The sequence below is a fragment of the Podarcis melisellensis genome (genome assembly GCF_964234715.1).
Source record: "Podarcis melisellensis genome assembly, chromosome: 6".
Lineage (NCBI taxonomy): Eukaryota > Metazoa > Chordata > Lepidosauria > Squamata > Lacertidae > Podarcis > Podarcis melisellensis.
The window spans coordinates 26,674,004-26,692,443 of NC_138538.1; the positions used below are offsets into that span (position 1 = coordinate 26,674,004).

The following is an 18,440-nucleotide window of genomic DNA, read 5'->3' on the forward strand; positions in this document are numbered from 1 at the left end:
CATGAAAGCATCCAATAAGGAAGCACCTGGACAACTCTGTCCTTTTCTTGCTGAAGGTAACTCAGAGGCCTGTGTGGTCAACCCTAACTGGTAGCTGAACAGCCATACTTCAGAGCTGAACAAGCTTTAGGGGGATGTTTTACAAGCCCCAACAGCCAAGAGGCAACTGCCACTCCCCCCTCCAGCTGGTGGTAAATGGTTGTTGCTCTGCTAATGACTTGGAAGTGAGACATGCGTATGCTGTTCAGCTTGTTGCAAGATTAGGTATTTTATGTAAACGGGCAGGACCATTTCTCTGGACAACATTCATACCGTAAATAGAACGTCATTGATTTCCTAATTATCATGTCTAGTCTACTCTGGTCTAGTTGGTACAGTGCCACATGGTTTTTGATCACATGTAGTGAGAACCCCATGATTGAAAGCTTCTCTTTTTTCCAGTGAGCACTTTTCCACATAGTTCATTTGTCATGGCTTCCCCATACAATAATCACCTTAGTACAGGGTAAAACGATTTTACACTTTTGCAGTTCTGCTTTGGGTGACTGCCATCTTAAATACAAAGTTAAGTTTACACATGCTGCAGTGGTTACTGTAAACAGGGGCCTGTTACCACTAGAAAGAGAAGTTAAGAAACATATTGCAGCTGTTATTCTAATGCCCATTATTCCAATTGCATATTTTGGAGTGTGATGTCAATAAATTGTGCTCATCTAAAATGTGGGTTGCAACATACTTGCTCCCCCAGCCTACTTCAGTCTCAGTTCACCCTTCACATCTATTTACTAATTCTCAGGGGATTGTAATAATGGGAAGATCATACCTCTAGTATGAGTCTGTGCAGTGTTCTTCATATTGGCCATACTCTCAAGATCATAGCCTTAGTAACAGAACACAATTCTTTTCATCTTTTATGTTTTAGGATTCACTACCCTTATATTTTCAATTATCCATTCAAGCGAGGAGGGACTGAGGCCCAACTGACCAAAATTGCCAAAGCAAAATTCCACATTCAAAGCACCCTTTTGAAAGAGGCTTCTTCTTCTTTTTTTTTTTTTAAGAGGATCACAAATCATCCATATTGGTGAGATGCCATGTATGATTCAAATCTAGAAGTGAGAGTTTATAGACGCATTTACAACTTTGTAGCTTTCCAAGTCTTAGTATTGGCCCTGCAAACTTATATCATTATGTTGCTAAAATGCAGCAGCTGGAATGCGCATCTTTTGATTTCTTAAAATTGTATGCATTTCTCATGGCTTTTGACTGTTACTTTTAAGTATTCTAAACTCTTATAAGTTTTGCCAGCTCAGTAATACATGCATCTGTCAAGGCAGATAAGTGACATTAATGATCTGAAAAGGAGCAAGTGCCCAGATGAGGTTGGAAAAACCACACACAGTGCGTGGGAGACATACACTTGCCTTTAGAATATACTCTCCTAAACATCCACTCCAAGGCAATCCCTAACTTGCAAGAGGATTTACAGGACATGGTTGCAGCAGCGGAGCTACAGCAAAGTCCAAACAAGGCCATTAGTCAGAATGTACAAAATCTTGAGTAAAAAGGAGCAAGCAAGCTTGTGATAACACCCACCCTACTTATAGGTATATGCTGTTTGTTGTATAGCTATGCTTTTACCTTCTAGAAGATTATCTGCCTCTTCCCCACCGTATATGCATACTGTATTAATCCACACACAGAGACGCATTGAAGGGTGACGGCTAAAAACAAGAATTTTAAGTTGTACAAAATGTGATATTTATTTATAAATAGAAATATTAAATATGGAATGCTTCATACATAAGAAATTATCAAAATTATTGCTGCCTATAAGGCAATCCCTCATTTGGCTTCGGCGTTTTAGACTATCTACATATTTGTAAGGTAACATAGGGTACAGAAAATGGCAGGAAGAAGCAAAGCAAGCCAGTTTATTGAAGAAAAAAAAACCAAAACAAAATAAGAGAAGCTGTTCTATTATCCTTCCCTGCGACATCAAATTTTCTTTCAAATATTCAAAAGCCACCCTGGAATCCAGCTTCACTTGTATCAATATCGTGCTCCTTTAAAGAAAAGAAAAGGGATATTTATCAATACAGACAAATGACTCTAGGCTCCTTTGCATTTTCAGGGTCCAAAAAAAAATTTAAATGGTCTTGAAGGTTTTCAGCTCCTGGACTTTATGGCCCAGGGCCGATACAATGTTCCCAAGCTCTTGCCCATGTTTAACAGATTAGGAGCACCCTGAAGGCTCACACACTCTTCTTCCCCACTCTTCTCATGTAAATTCCTCTTCCTATTTCCATAGCTGACTATCAATGTCCGTAAAAATGTTACCACTAACCAGTTTGTAGTCACAGCTAGAAATGGGACTGAAAACTCTGGGATTAGACAGCCCTGGTTAGCATTAACATTGGTGCACATATAACACTGCCCGAGGGTTGCTGCTAAAATGAAGAAGGGAATCTGGCAGTCAAGGAAGGAGGAAGCATAAAGTCTAATATGCTCAACTATCAACTAGGTATTTAATATTGCTTTCTATAAGGAGGACACAGAATCACAAAAAAGCTAGAAAGCATTCTCTCCACCCATCTTTTTTTCTTCTGAAAGAGGTGTTGGAACAGAATACTCAATTAACTTGAAAAACAAATTAGATAAAGCTCAAGTCCTGTTTTATTATTAATTTTAATGTGGCGGTGCCTCTATAGATCACTGAGATCAGGAAGGAGTCTGCTTTCCCAGAAACCTGGCTTTCATATCTTCCCAATGATCACTGGACAGCGCTTCAAGAAAAATGTCCATTAGTTTACCTGATTTAACTTCTTGAACTCCACCACTTGGAAGAAAATGTGTTCCAGGATATGTTTGGCATCTTGCTGCTCCTTTGGTAGTTTGTTAGTTACCCCTAGGATGTCCCCACATTTTCTTACATAGAATTCCAGATCATCTTCAGTGCCTAATAAGGACATAAAAGTAGCATAATACACACAAAATTTGCCAAACCATTTAAAGATATTATATGGGTTTCCACAAGCAGAGAAGGGATGCAGAGCCTATATGCAGCCACACATTACTAGACCACAGGATCCTTCATCCCTGACCACTGGGGCTGGGCTGGAGGTAACTGGTTTCCAATAACATCCAGAGGGCCACATATTATCTATCCTGATCTAGAGTACCTCCATTAGCATGAGGAAACAGATTTAAAAGATCTGGTTTTCTTAACAAAATGCAAAGTATTTTTGAAAAATTTTAAGGTATGCATAATATGGAGGACTTCAGTAATTTTCAGCTTTCTAAAGTGTGCCCTGGAGATAAAAGTTTGAGAAGCTCTTCATCTAGAAAGTTCCCCTGCCCATCCCACAAATAGTTTAGCAATCCCAAGTTCAAATGTTTGCACTACTTACATTTGTTTGTTATTTGAGCAAGGCGAGCTTTCTCAGAAGAGAAAGTTTCATCCAAATCAAACAGGTCCAGGCTGGGAGGAGGCAGCTCTCTGAAGGCCGGTGGAAAAACCTAGTAAAGATTAGGCAAAACTTAACATGCTGAGTCTGCCCATACTTGTTCAGAGAAAAAGAGCATTGGTGCAGGCTCTAGTTAAACTACTCGCATGCTGTAATCTTGTTTATACTATGTAAGCCTCAGAAAGTAAACTATTCTGTTTATAGGCCCTTCAAAAACATATACAGGTTTGACATTTCCAATTTCTACTTCGGGAAAATCAGTGACATTCAGTTTAAGCATTTTGGTGAGAGGAAAGCAAGCACCAGATTACTTATTTCCTAACCACAGGATGTCAGGTCTTGGAAAAGTGTGTTCAGGGCATGGCCTGAATTGAGAGAAATGTGATTAGCTGCAAGGACTGGACACATAAAATAAGTTAGGCTGTCCATGTAGGGAATTTCTAACTTTGAGGAATGATGGGCAGAACATAATGTCTGGGTTAAACTTTTCCTCATTTTTACTGCCTTCCTTTGAAAAACGAACTTTTGGTCAGCTACAACAGTGTTTCCCAACCGGGGCCCATATGCCCCCTGGGACCTTCCATTTCAGGTTTCAGGCGTCAGGCGTCAGGAAAATGGCTTCCTCCTCCCCCCCCCATTGGCTGTGGATCAGGAAGAACAAAGCAGTTAAAGTCCCATGCAAGTTTAAGAGTGTTTAATGATCACAGACAAAGAACAAAACAGCCATTCTCAAAGTTAAGGTGCTGTCAATTAGGTTTTCCTCCTCCTCTCCCCACCCCCCGTCCCCCGAGCCATCCTCATCACTTCCCCTTCTGGCAACCTGTTCTTGCAACCACTGAGCCTTCTGCGAAGTAACCTTATCAGTTCTTTTTGCCCTTGGAGAGAGAGGCTGGACAATTTCCAGCGAAGGGGAGTCAGTTATCTCTCTCTCTCTTCCTGTTCTGTTTCTCCGTTCCCCACTCAGCTCTGCCCAGCTTTTGTCTTCCAAACTATGTCCCTCTGCAAACCAATTCTCTATACGGCTCTACTGTTCCTGGGCAGCTTCAGGATCCAGGTCAGGAGCAGGAAGAGGGAGAGGTTCCCACCATTCCTCATCAGAGCTGTAATCCTCAGTCTGGTCTCTGACACCCCAGGATATTCCAAGGGGTCCACAGGTGAAAAACGCATAAATGGGACACCATGGCATGAGACTAGGGAGCAACAGAGGGGAAGTGAAAAGTGAAGAAAATAGAAAAGTGACCAAGAAAAGAAAAAAGAAAACAAAGAAGTGAAGAAAAGAGAAAACAGAGAAGTAGAGGGAGCAGAGAAGTGACCGTGATTCCCAATGAATGGAGTGCCACACGCACTTTGCAGCGAAGTCGCTTCCAGTTCCTTCTCACCCCCACTTCCGCACTCCACTACTACATGCACCAAACTGTCCACATGTCGTTTGTCACGGGCAAGATGTGTGGCTGCAGCAGTGTTAGTGTGTGGGGTGATGTTTCTTCGTGCAAGTATTACTGTGAAAGGAGGCATGTTGCTGCATGCAATTGTTACTCAGCCTCACGCAGAATCGGCTCAACGTAATGGACAGAGGTGATCTTCAGTTATCCCTCGCAGCAAAAGAACCAGATATAAAAAAGCTTGTTTCTGATCACCAAGCACAAGTGTCACATTGATCAAGAAATACTTAAAGTATATTTTTTATGTATTTTGTATAAATTATAAATATATATATGAATATAACATGTTCTATTTACAAACAAAACATCTGAATAGCTACCCTTTCTGCTAGTAGGACAGGGGGGCCACAGGAAGGAAACAAGGTCAGAAGGAGGACGCGGTCGGAAAAAGGTTGAGAAACACTGACCTACAATTCACAGACCTGCTTCAACACACATTGAAACTTTCAGTCATTCTGCCAAGATGACCTGCCTGATCCTCTCTTCCTACCCCATAAGCCTTGAACTCTCCCTGCACTATATATTGTGTTGCCTCTTCTGTTTCTCAAATCACCCAAGACCCATCTGTTCACCCTACTCATAAATGCTTGTCACCTTATTTCCTTCCTCTCCCAGGACAGTTACTTACAGCTGGCTGAAGTGCAGGCAACGGAGTTTCAAACTGAGGCTGAATTAGTTGGAGCGGTTCGTATTTCACATTCAGCTGCTCATAAGACCTGCAACGTATAACAATGTGTAAAGTTTGCAGCATTGGCTAAAGGTTTTTTGCTTTGGAGTTTTGGCATGCATTAACAACTTTTACTATCACCACGAGTCCAGGATAGATATTAATTTAACTATAACGAGGATTAGAAGTGTACATGGGCAAAACCCCAAATTTAACCACCTTTCTGCTGATGGTGCATAACATATTGAAATTCAAGTCAAAGTGCTGATACTGAACCTTAAAAATGCTGAACAGCTTAAGGCCATGTTATATGAAGGACTGCATCTGCCCATTTGAAGCTTGAAGACAACAGCATCAGAAACTCTGCTTCTGCGCCACCTTTAAGATTGTTAAGATTGGTGGACACCAAGGATAGGGTCTTTGCAGTAGTGGCCCTGTTCTTTGTAACTCCCAAAGGATACACAGTGGCCCTTTCAGTCTTGGTATTCAAAAAGACTTTAAAAATCCTACCTGTTTCAAGTGGCTTTTACCTGATGCACTTTGCTGCTGATTTTATTGCCTATTTTATACTGCTGCCTACTATTGTATATTTTAAATTTTTAAGAAGTATTTAACAAAATGTATTTTTATTGTAATTTAATGTTTGTGTTATTGTTCTCCACCTTGTTCTCCAGCTTGAGAGGACTCTGTCCTCAAAGAGCCTATAAACAACGAAAATAATGCAATGAATAGGCCCTAAAATCTATTAAACTAAAATGAAGAAGAAAAAGGCACTGAGTTGGATCCAGACTTTGCTGTCTGCAAATGGAATATCTCCTTTTGCACACAGGAAACATTTGATCATGTGTGTGTGTGTGTGTGTGTGTAATGTGACTTCTGCTGATTCTCCCAGCCCCCAATCCTCTGGACCAGAGTTTCACAGGGTGCAAAGTGATGGGGAAAACTGTTAAAAGTTGCCTCCTCACTCCTGCTGCTGGCAGCAAAATCTGGATTCAACCCATTGTTTTGGGAAACATAAATGGGGTCACCAACTTGATGATTTTCGGAAGTGCAGTGGTATCCAGCTGGTAAATAGACATGTCAAAAAGTGTTGTGAAGTCTCGTGGATTTTCATCTCCCTCCTGCAGGCAAACTCGCAGTCGCTCTGACAGGGTTGCTATATCTGGAAGCATCGTATAATCAGATATCTGGAGGAAAAGCACACGGAATTTGCTGTGAACAAAGAGACAGCTCACACTAAAAAGGGAACCTTTCCAGTGAGCTAAACAACTACATGATAAAAGAAATGCATCTTGAATCATATATCCAAGAAACAATACACTTAAGAGTGTGGATTTTACTTTAGTTTGGCCAATTTTCTAACCGTCATAGTTATGAGCACTTATATACATCTCTTGATATAGGAAACGGATTTTAAAAGCTTCTTCAACAGTTAAGTAAGTTTGGTGGTAATAAATTTATCTTCTGTACGTACTTCTAAATTCACATATATTATGATACCTCTTTATTTTTCAAGATAAAACCTATTTGTTGATGGCAGACATCATAGGAAAGAAAATTAGCTTTACTTTTTCACCTCAGTGTATTCTTCACAACATGACATTACTACAAACTGCTAAGTAATTTTAAAGTTTCGGATAATTGGAAAGTTGAAACAGTGATGGAACTGAATAAACTTTACAGAACAAGTGTAAAAATTAACAACTCAACTTTTTGTCTTTAAGTTAAGAGTAGTCAATGGGGTCCACTCTAGATGTTACTGAACCCCCAACCCACATCAGTCCCAGTTCCCATGGCCAATGGTCAAAGATAATGGGAGTTGGAGCCTGCATCTAGAGGGTACAGCACCAGCTACCCCTGCTTTCAGCTTATCAAGGCTTCCTTCTTGGCAGGGACAAAAGTAAAAGATGCAAAAATAGAAATTCAGCAAAGTTGGCAGTTATACTTTATGATATATAAAGCTAATGTTACTAAATAATGTTAAATTAGTTCCCCTTACCTCGGGATCTTCTGCATCAATCTGGTTTAAATGGATGTCACTTGTTGTAAGCCACTGGAACAGTACATCCTAAGAAACCAAACAGCCCATTTATAATTGTGGAATTCTTTGAATTATCAATATTAACAGTGCAAAAAAAACCAAACAAAAAAAAAAAAAACCAACCCCAACAGAAGTTCCTTGGCATATTCAATCAATCACACTTAGGGGACGACACATATAGGTAAATTGGCTGGAAGCAGGAAACATTTAGAGTAAATGATTATAAGAGAGGTGGTGGCTGCATTCTGATGTCACACTAAACCAGTCCTGTCTTGCATCCCTTTCCTAGCCACCACTGGCAACCAGGAATTCTACAGTGAGTGCAGTGGAACTGCTTCCAGGCGAGTGAAAGCAAGAGTGTGCTCTGTTTTGCCAGCTCAATCATCTTCACTACTGGCTGCAGAAGTTTGTCACCTCCTCCATGGCCAGTATGGAATCTCATCTGGCTGATGAAGCAGAGTGCTCTGTTCCATTTCTCTAGCTTGACCTGCTCCTGCAGCCAATCGGAAGCCATGGAAACTCCGTCGTATGTTTGGCTTCCAAAAATAGTTCGCAAACCAGAACAGTCACTTCCGGGGTCGCGGCGTTTGGGAGCCAAAAAATTTGAGAACTAGGCTGTTCGAAAACCATGGTACGACTATATTGCAAAAAAGACTACATACCATAGCGTCCAAAAGAAGTAAGTAGCAAAAACTTCAACTTGATATGGTTGAAAAGACAGCTCACTCTGCTGAATAACTCCTAAGCTTCAAATAAACCTGGTCAACTGATCGTTAGAGGGCATACATTATTAAAGTATTAGCAGTGAAGTTGACAACAGAGGCTCACCATAATCTTGCTGTTTTCTTCTTTTTCCAAATATTGGTCACTGAACATATGACAAGATCCTAGTACAGCTAACTTGCCACCTTGATTCTATCAAAGAAGAAATCAGTAGAACCGATTTAATAACTTATACTGTACATCAATGCAGGTGTACTTTTTATATTACACTCTTTAACATTCTGCATGACACTGCAGGATTGGGGAACCTGGTCTGACCAACAGGCTAGATCCCTCTGTCCACTACACCTCACAAGCCAGATGTGACAGGTGACCATGTTATTTTCCTAGATTGGCTGTGTGGGATAGGTATTGGAGGCACAGTACTACAGTAGCTCTTTGAATTCCACCTCATTTGTCTTGAACAGATTCTATATTTTCCTTCTGATCATTTTGTCTGCCCTAACATTCTACCAATTTCTTCAGAATCCTCTTGCACACGTTTGAAGCTGCCAACATCCTTATTATACCATGGTGCCCAGACCTGGACACAGTACTCTTGATTGGGTCTGACCAAGGCAGAACAGAGCAAACTATTACTCCCCGGTATCTAGACAATATACTTCTGTTGATGCAGCCTAGAATTGCCTGGGACACTAAAAATTAATTTGTCTCAGTTTTGAGGACACCATATACTCATATTACATGTTTCTATGAAGGCATTAAAAGCTCATACAGATTATGAATGCACAGACATTACTGGGGGCAGAATAAAGAAAAGATTACAAGGCATACTTGTTTGGAATGCCTTTAATAACTGGGATAAACTATGTGTACAAATGTCAAGTTATCTTGTTTTTATCAATCTCAGTTGAATTTGTATGGATGCTTAACATGCTCTTCCGTTTTCCAAATATTTTGGGACAAGCTAAGAAAATAAGTAAGTAAATTCAAATGAACATATTTACCATATATTATTTAAAGTTAGTAAATTACACAGTAAATTGTCTTAGAAGTGTTTTAGAAATGGTAGAATTATTATTACTAATGACTGATTAAACTGGGAAGGAACTGCAATAACAGTTCAATGTGCTTCCCTACCCCTGTTATAGGTCAACTCTTTTCAAAGGTTCCAACATAAAGGAGCTTTTATCTGAATGCTTTCCTGCTAAAGTTGCACAAGATGTGCAAGTAACAGAAATTATGAACGTTACAAAATATCATGTTTTACAAGTATTTGATGGCTCATGCAGTTATGTACCTTAAAGTGATAAAAAGCCAAGATGGGTCTATTAAGAGGAAAGCAGACAGATCCCGTGGACAGAACAGCCACTGCTGGTTTCATCACATTAAGTGTAGCACCAAATGGATACACAAAAGTGAGAGCCCTACAAAATAGTACAAAGACTGTCATAAGCATTTTCTATATTTCACAGAATTGCAATGCTGTCAAACACAATCAACCATTCTCTCTTTCCACACCCCTTCATGTTCTTCTGCTGGTAGGAGGTTTTTTTTCTTTAAAAAAAGAAAAAAGATACATTGTCTTTGTAACACTCTAGAATTAATTGTGATGGCTTAGATCCAAAGAACCAAAAGTGGACGAAAGGTGCATTTGTACTGCTTAGCAAGCATTCACAGAAGTCTTCTACTTCTCCCAGGGCAGTACCACAATTTAGCAGAGGTTACAATACTGTATAGGCAACAGACTGAATGAGGAAGGGAAAAGGCGGAAGTTTATAGACTCCAGGCCACAAGAAAGTTTTGAGAAGGAACCTGTGCTTCAAAAAGAGCTTGTGACAATGCAATACCTTCTTGGGATTTGGGTGTCTCTTTTTAAAAACAGTGCTCTTCCATTGCATTTTGAGTGGAAGAGGCCTTCCAATAGTGGATCCAAATCAGTAATTAAAAGGACTATACTTTACGATGTATTAAAATCCTGTTTTTCTTGCTTTCTGTGGTGACATGTTTAAAGCATGTATAAAAAATGTCCATAAACAGTACACAAAAAATCCAGAACACTGTGCAAAACTGTTCCATTCCTTGGATTTTGTAGCATTACTCCACTTAAGCAGCATTTCAAGAGGCAAAATACAAAATCTTAGGCATTAATTAGAATATTCTACATATTTCAAGAGCACTTCCCACACAATGCTTTATTATAACTTTTCAGAATGAACATTGATGGCATTTGTAACATGGCTGGAAAGAAGATACTTACTGTGAATCATTTCCACTGTTGTCTTCATCTATTATCCCAGATACTGTTTTTCCAGCAGCTCTACTGATTTCCCTTATAGATGGAAACCCAAAAATAACTGATTTGTAGTTGTAAAATATGGCAAAGTTACACAAGATAAAATGTGAATGCACCCATCCACTATCAAAATACTTACCGATTTAAAACTCCATTGGAGACCAAAGCTTCTTTAGGATGGAAGTATTTATAATACACATTTCTCACCACAGAGTCTTAAGAGAAATGAAAAATAATATTTTTTCCAGTAAGATGCAGCGCTGCAAAGCATGGGCTATGGATTCTAGATCCTGGTTCTCTCTAAATGTATGAAGGCTGATGTTGCCAACAAAACACCTTCTGACTTCATATGATCCCCCCGCCCCACCCTACTAAAATTTGGCTTGAAAAAAGAATAGTAGCCAATTGACTAGGCTGCAGTGTGTGCCTGGCTGAGGTGTGCATGTGATGCCCACAACAGTTTCTGTTTGCAAATGTGCCCATGGTCCTTAAAAAGCTGGCAAATCTCTCATATTTTCCTTGTGGCAGCCCATAAGAAGATGCAGATGTACAATCATAGCAAAAGTACAAATGGAACAGTCACAAAGAAAGATAAGAGGTGCAGTGGCTCTTTTGCTGTATCAGAAGCAATTCATCAAGCTATTCACTTTAGGCCAAGGCAGTTCTACATCGCACATGAATCCATCTTCCCCAAGCCCTTGCACTGCTCTGCTCTTGCATCCGCTGAACGCAGTCCATGCACTGAGGCCACAGAGAGGAGGGGCTGCTGAATAATCGAATGTGCAGTGCACACAATGGTTTAAAGAAAAATGAAAATTACAGCGCAATGGTGCGCAGCTAGAGATACAGCAAAAGATGTTTACTTAGAGCCTAACAGAGAGAAACTCTGTGGACCTTGCTCTCTGCTCACACAGAGTTCAGGCCTGCCACCATACCAAATATCCCTCAGACTTGGATGTAATTTATCGCAGTACTGTTCACTTGCTTAGTATTTTCAAAATCAGCAAACATGGAAAAGGGAAGCAGGCAAAGCTACAATCATACTCTGTCGCTAGCTCTTTTGGGACCTAGCAATATCAAATTAATAAAGCACACTCAAACTGCTCTAAGTTGGGTCACTTGTTTGTGGTTTCTGACTTTATGATATGTAAACATTCCCAAGACTGACCAAAGAAGAAAGCTTGTCCTCAGGTCAGTTATTACCATTATTGACCATGATGCCATATTCTTCCAATAAAAAGTTGATGTTGGTGTCATATCGAGATTCACCACCTTCTCCCAGCATCACCAGGATATCCCCACCACTTTCTAGATACTTCTTCAGAACCTCAAACTGTAAAGGAAAAAAAGCAACAAAGTCTTGAGTGCCAGGATGAAAGGTTTTCCTGCTTTTACAGAATTTAACCCTTGAAAATTAGAATAGCAACACAACACAGCTTGCACATCTTTACAAATACTAAGTCCCCTTTGGTAAAGAAACCCCATCTTATTATTCTTACAATACAAAGGGGAAATTAACCCCAAAGATGGTTAAAGTTTAAGCAGTGCAAATAGGCATTTAAGCTAACAAACTACCTGCTGTTTGGCATACAGCAGAACAGGGTTAACTTTAGTCTTCCATAGTCCACTTTCTTCTCTTTGTTTTTCATCTGTAAGTCCACCAATATGTTTTAAATTTATCAAGTATGAGTGCATACTCAAGGTCTCTTTACAAGTTATGGCATAATTAATCTGCTCTAAGGAATTCTGAGTAGGCATTCATGTTTAGTGCTTTAGTGGATTACATTTAGGCTGTAGTCCTAAAACTACTTACCTGAAAGTAAGCCCCACTGAATCCAACAGGAGAGACTTTTGAGTAGACATGGTTAGAATTGTACAGTTAGGGCGGTATTCAGCTAAATAATTTTGTGATTGTCCCTCTGCACGCTGTCTCCAGATTTACTGCAGAGGACTGGGGTAACATGTAGAACAGATTTATGGAGTGCACAGGGGAGGAGAGGGGGAGAATGTTCCACTGCATAAGGAAAAATCATTGCACTGACAGAACATGAACCTTAACGCTACACTGAATTCTGCCCTATGTCTAGCACTCTTTGCAAAAATCCCAACAAGAAGGCATTAGGTAATCCATTAGTAAACAGTGAACAGCCCACCTAACATACATACAGGGCACAGCACTGTGGCTTAGACACATTTGCAAGGCACCAATCCTGCCCCAGATCATACAAAACAGGATGGCCAGAGTGTGCATCATCCTGCTCTGCTTCCATGAATCCAAAAGGCCTATAGGATGTGATGCAAGAGAACCACTGAAGCAGTTCACAGGATCAAAATACTAGACAGGATCAGCAAGGTAAATAGATCTTTAAACAGTTATTGAGGCATTTAAGACAATTACATACTTCAGCAGCTGTGAACTTTTCTCTAGGTCCTGATGTAATCCAGAGTTTTACTCCGGTCAGCTTCTCTGAAGTTATTTCATCTTTTAAGCTATGGACAAATTAATAGAAGACATGTTACCCAACATTGGCAAACCACAATTCCAGGATTGGATATAACACAAAGACAGTGATCGTGTTTTGTTTTTTCTCAGCAGGGAGGAGGAAAAGAGCCATTTTAGCGGTGTTCAGGGTGAACTATGGCTTACTGTGACATGCATGCTGGGTCAATATCTCAATTGTCTAGGCAGATGTTGCATTATAATGTATTTTTAATTTTCTTCTCTACTTTGAAAATGACTACAAAAATAAGAAGGTATTCAACCCTAAAATAAAGACTGATGTTCTGAACAAGATTACCAAATCTCATTCCATTATCAAAATGTTCAAGGGAGATATATTACAAACCACGAAGACCTAATGCCAAATGCATATAGGTATATTAAGCTAAAAGCTTCATTCCAATTGCACAATTATCCCCACAATGAAGGTGAAGGGCTGATGCTTTAAAGAACAGGGGCTTAGACCCATCTCGAAAAGCTGTGGTTGAGGTAAGGCTTGAATACAAGACTATGAAACCCACACTCTGTCACTATCCTACACTAACAAAATAAGCTTGTTTAAAATCTGCAATCAGATATACAGATATTCTACAAGATATGAGGAGAGCAAAAATTTAACTGTTATGGGCAGCCATTGTCCTGGGTACTTTCAAGCATTTTTATGCCTTCATCAAACTTCAGTGCTGGTGTAGAAACAAAAGATGGCTCGCCTTCTCCTCTCAGAACAGCAATAGTAAAATGCAGGAAGCTAACACAGATCAGACGGGACGCGGGTGGCGCTGTGGGTAAAACCCTCAGCGCCTAGGGCTTGCCGATCGAAAGGTCGGCGGCTCGAATCCCCGCGGCGGGGTGCGCTCCTGTTGCTCGGTCCTAGTGCCTGCCAACCTAGCAGTTCGAAAGCACCCTTGGGTGCAAGTAGATAAATAGGGACCGCTTTCTAGCGGGAAGGTAAACGGCGTTTCCGTGTGCAGCTCTGGCTCGCCAGAGCAGCGATGTCACACTGGCCACGTGACCCGGAAGTGTCTTCGGACAGCGCTGGCCCCTGGCCTCTTGAGTGAGATGAGCACACAACCCCAGAGTCTGGCAAGACTGGCCCGTACGGGCAGGGGTACCTTTACCTTTTTAACACAGATCAGAAAAAAGAAAACAATACATACTCCACTCACCTCTGTATCTTCCAGTTGCTTCGAAGCTTTTTTTGTAGAATCCTATAACCATTGTTCATAGTAAAAATTTCCTTTTTAGAAGCATTGAAGACGATTATATTACGAAGTTCTCCCTCCATAGTTACCTCAAAAATGAAAGAGCACAGGCAAATAAATAAAAAACAAAGCAAAAGGAAAAAGAGCTATCATTATTCAGAAATTCTAAGAACCTTTCCCAAATTAATGTAGAATTAATGAATACCCACAATTAACCAAATAACATTATGTTTTATTGATTGATCTAGCACAGTGGAAAGAAAGAAAATCTGGGTTCTCTGCAAAGATTTTTGACTTCCAACTTTCCAAATACCCGAACCTGCCAAAAAGAATGCTAGTGAAAATGAAGAAAGCTTGGGGCGACAAGTGTATTTTTGAGTGGTATGAGTGTCAGCTTTGTTTGGTTCTTAGCTATGTCTTTTGTACCTGGCAGCTGGTGGATCTAAGAGTTCTAGTAGAAAGCAAAGCAACCCCACTTCTGTTCCAGCAATTGAGACAATAAAGTAGTAGGCCAGGATCTCTTGTTCTTGAGCTATATTACTACACACTATCAAAACTCTCTCCAAGGGCTAGTTCCCAGGACTCTCTTGGGAGAGCTATAGCAGTGAATAAACTGGCATAAAATCATTACAAGCTTGCAGTGCTGAGATTTCCTAAGCATTTGTAGTTCGAAAAATGAGGGTAATTCTATCAGTAAGTCTATGATTTGGCACTGAGGAACAAAAATACAGTAGATCTGGAAGCAAGTAGTAGTTGCATCTAGTAATTAAAAAAACAGTCTGCTTGAAATTGTATTTTTACAAAGGTTTGTCTTAATCCCATTATAGAATCTCCCTCTCCAGAGGCTGAAGCATGAAGAATCATGATGTATCTGGTGTTTTCTGACACAGCCATGGCACGAAAACATGGATCTGAGGCATTGGGCAGATTTTTCACATAGGTTTTATACAGAATGCCACCAAAACCACTGTGACGTCTGTTGTCACAGGCAGCACCTCAAAACTCAGCGTAACCAGAGTGCTTCACATTAACAGCATTAACCATTGGCTCTAGGCCTAGGGGGCACAGATCCTTACAGATTCTTGAACAGGAGCCTCTCCCTCAAACCACCATCAAATCACATTACATCTGTATCCTCAGACCATGCCACAATGTTTCTGGTGTTTGCTGACATGTTACAGATGTCATGTTTTTAATAGTAGGGTTTTTTTGGGGGGGGGGTATAAATCAGTATAAAAATATTGCAAGTTTCCTGCACCACAAAGTGTGGGATCTATTCCTGCACTGCAGGGGATTGGACTAGAATGATCCTCAGGGTTGTTTCCAACTCTACAATTCTCTGATTCTGTATGATTCAGTTTGTTAGGCACAGATATGATCTGTGATTTGATAGTGGTTTCCATGTATCCTATTTTTAAAAAAATCTAATTCCATAGGACTCTTGGACTGGAGTAATGTTTGTTTGAGGGGGCTTTTGTTGCTGCTATTGAATTTTTTTTGTACATTTGTTTTGGGTCTTTTTATGATTTATGTGGGAATTTTCCAATATGGTTGCATGCTTTTGGATGTGTTTTATTTACTGCTCCTGCCTGCTCTTGCTATGTTTGTAATTATGCAATTCCCGCCCCGTCCCCCGTTTGTAAGCCGCCTTTCAGCATGGTTTTTCTGGCTACGGAGAGGCGGGAGGCAACTAAAATTTACCAGCTCGGACTTCTACAAGGTCCCAAGGTGGGGGGGGAGCCAGGGTCGTGCCTACAAAGTAACCCTCCGCCTCCATAAATGGTCCCGAGGGAGGGGGAAGCACCTCTCCACCGCCACCACAAAAGTTGACTTACCTGCGGGGTCGCCACCATCCTTTCCCCGTCCCCTCCAACCGCGGAGCAGCAGCAACGCGCGGTAACTAAGGGCCTTCTCCCTCCTTAGCAACGCGAGCCCTTTCCGTCTGCGCAGGCGCCCAAAGCGACTTCACTGGCAAAAGCAGGGGGCGGGGGAGAGCAAGGGAAAGCCGCGTTGCGTCCGACGTGATGACGACACAGGCCCGCCTAGAGTCTCCTTGAGCTACAGGGAAAAGGCTCATTCAGCGATGGAATCTTCCATTCTCGATGGTGGAGGGGAGTCCGCCAACGTCGGCAGCGGCAGGAGCAGGGAAAATCTCTCTTGGCAACGTGTGTTGTTGTTGTTTTGTGCTTTGGAAGAGTTTTGGAAACAGCAGAGGGCACTGGATGTGGTGTAGTGTGACTTGAAGGGTTAGACCTAAATCCCAGAAATCTCATTCTCCCCCCCCTCCCCACTTTCGTGCTGAGTAGCAGCACGTTCCTAACATGTACTGTATTATTCTGTTGGTCATTTTGTCATTATTTCTAGTGTTGTCGCTTCAGCTTTCTTGGGAACTCGTACCCGTTTATGTTTTATGTTTACTGGCAAGCAATTAATACATAAGCAACAAATAAATAAAAAGGAGTCTCCCTCCTACATAATGCAGCTAATTACATATTGCAAAAAAGAGGAAATGGATCACACCCACTAACACCCACAAAAGGGCAGATATTGGCACTTGCTAATTACTATGTACTGTATCGGTACAAATTCAGGAATAGTTGTTGTGTTAAAAAGAGAAATACAATATATCTCACCACCGTGGGGAGACGATGACCTGTGTTGCTTGGTCGGTCTGTTGTTCGGGTGCTGAAAGTTGTTGGCCCTTGCCCTCCTTCCTTAAAGCTCTTTTATCTTTAAACCGGACAGCTCTTCAAGGGGGGACTGTCTTTAGTAAACTAGCACACATGGCCATATTGAGCCCTCACTCTTCCCAACCCCTCCCCCCCACACCCTACACCTGCTTATGTCATGCCTATGGTTTGTTCTCACCTTCTATGGAAGAGAACACTCCAAGAGAGTTTGCAATTGCTTGCAAGACAGAAACAAGGGATGAGAGGCTTTCAGGTCAATGTGCAGAATTGCAGCCCCTCTCTAATGTATTTCAATAATGACCATTTGAAGACGGGTGCATTACTTGGCTATACAGTGGTACCTCAGGTTAAGTACTTAATTCGTTCCGGAGGTCCGTTCTTAACCTGAAGCACCGCTTTAGCTAATAGGGCCTCCCACTGCCGCCGCACCGCCAGAGTACGATTTCTGTTCTCATCCTGAAGCAAAGTTCTTAACCCGAGGTACTATTTCTGGGTTAGCAGAGTCTGTAACCTGAAGCATCTGTAACCTGAAGTGTCTGTAACCTGAGGTACCACTGTATTGCAAAACATGTAGGCTAGGGAACTGAATCCCAACCCATTTCAATTATTCTCCAATACTACTCCAATACTACTATTCTCTCAAGACTACCTTGTGTGTTTTCAGGTGAGGATAAGAAAAAGCATTGGGTCAGGCCTGTGGCCCATCTAGTCCAATATCCAGGTGCTTGTGGGAAAACTGTGATTTCCATTAACTGGTGTTCAGAAGCATACTGCCTCCACCACCGCTAGTAGACATTGTGAGACAGATTCATGGAGGTCTAATTGTATATGAAAGCCATTATAGCTCCATAGTTTAACTATGCACTGCATGAAATATTTTCTTTCAGCTGTCCTTAATCTCCCGACATTCAATTTCATTGGCTGTACACAATATTATGGAAGAGGAAGAAAAACCTTTCTGTATCCATGCCATCCATAAATTTCTATCATGTCACCTCTTCATTTTTTCCTCTAAACTAAAAAGTCCCAAAGGCTGCAAACTTTCCTTATAGGGGAGTTCTTCCACCCCCTTGATAATTTTGGTTGCCCTTTTTTGAAACTTTTTGAACTCCAGAATATCCTTTCTGAGGACAGCTTTAGTTTTCATTAGTTGCATTTTGCTGGTTAACTAACCTGTGAAAATGATTATCACTAGTAACAATTCTGCTTCCCTACTTGTATATTTATTTATTGGTAAGTTTGTCAGATGTGTGCTCCTAAGGGTTTCATCGGGTATCATTAAGAGTGAAAGGGAAGCGATGTTTGCTTCCATACAATGATGCAAATATTATTTTGCAGCTGTTAAAGAAAAAGCAGATACGTCACATTAGAAAGGCAAGACTATGCTTACTAAAACAAGCAATGTGCTTCAA

General features: G+C 40.9%; 1 protein-coding gene across 2 annotated transcripts; it reads right to left on the minus strand.

The window, feature by feature from the left end:
* Positions 1-1,737: 1,737 nt before the first annotated feature.
* On the minus strand, positions 1,738-16,329 carry IFT52 (intraflagellar transport 52). Of its 2 annotated transcripts, XM_081917077.1 has the most exons (14): positions 16,174-16,329; positions 14,303-14,427; positions 13,039-13,126; positions 11,840-11,969; positions 10,776-10,851; positions 10,601-10,672; positions 9,641-9,767; positions 8,446-8,532; positions 7,576-7,644; positions 6,609-6,763; positions 5,538-5,625; positions 3,411-3,519; positions 2,814-2,959; positions 1,738-2,066 (listed from the first exon to the last, which is right to left on the minus strand). In XM_081917077.1, exons 1-14 carry the CDS (start codon positions 16,189-16,191, stop codon positions 2,019-2,021), a joined length of 1,338 nt encoding a protein of 445 aa, XP_081773203.1. In that variant the 5' UTR covers positions 16,192-16,329; the 3' UTR covers positions 1,738-2,018. The 2 variants fall into 2 exon arrangements, with proteins under 2 accessions (XP_081773203.1, XP_081773204.1); XM_081917078.1 differs by lacking the exons at positions 9,641-9,767; positions 10,776-10,851; positions 11,840-11,969; ... (1 more) ...; positions 14,303-14,427; positions 16,174-16,329.
* Between the last annotated feature and the right edge of the window lie 2,111 nt (positions 16,330-18,440).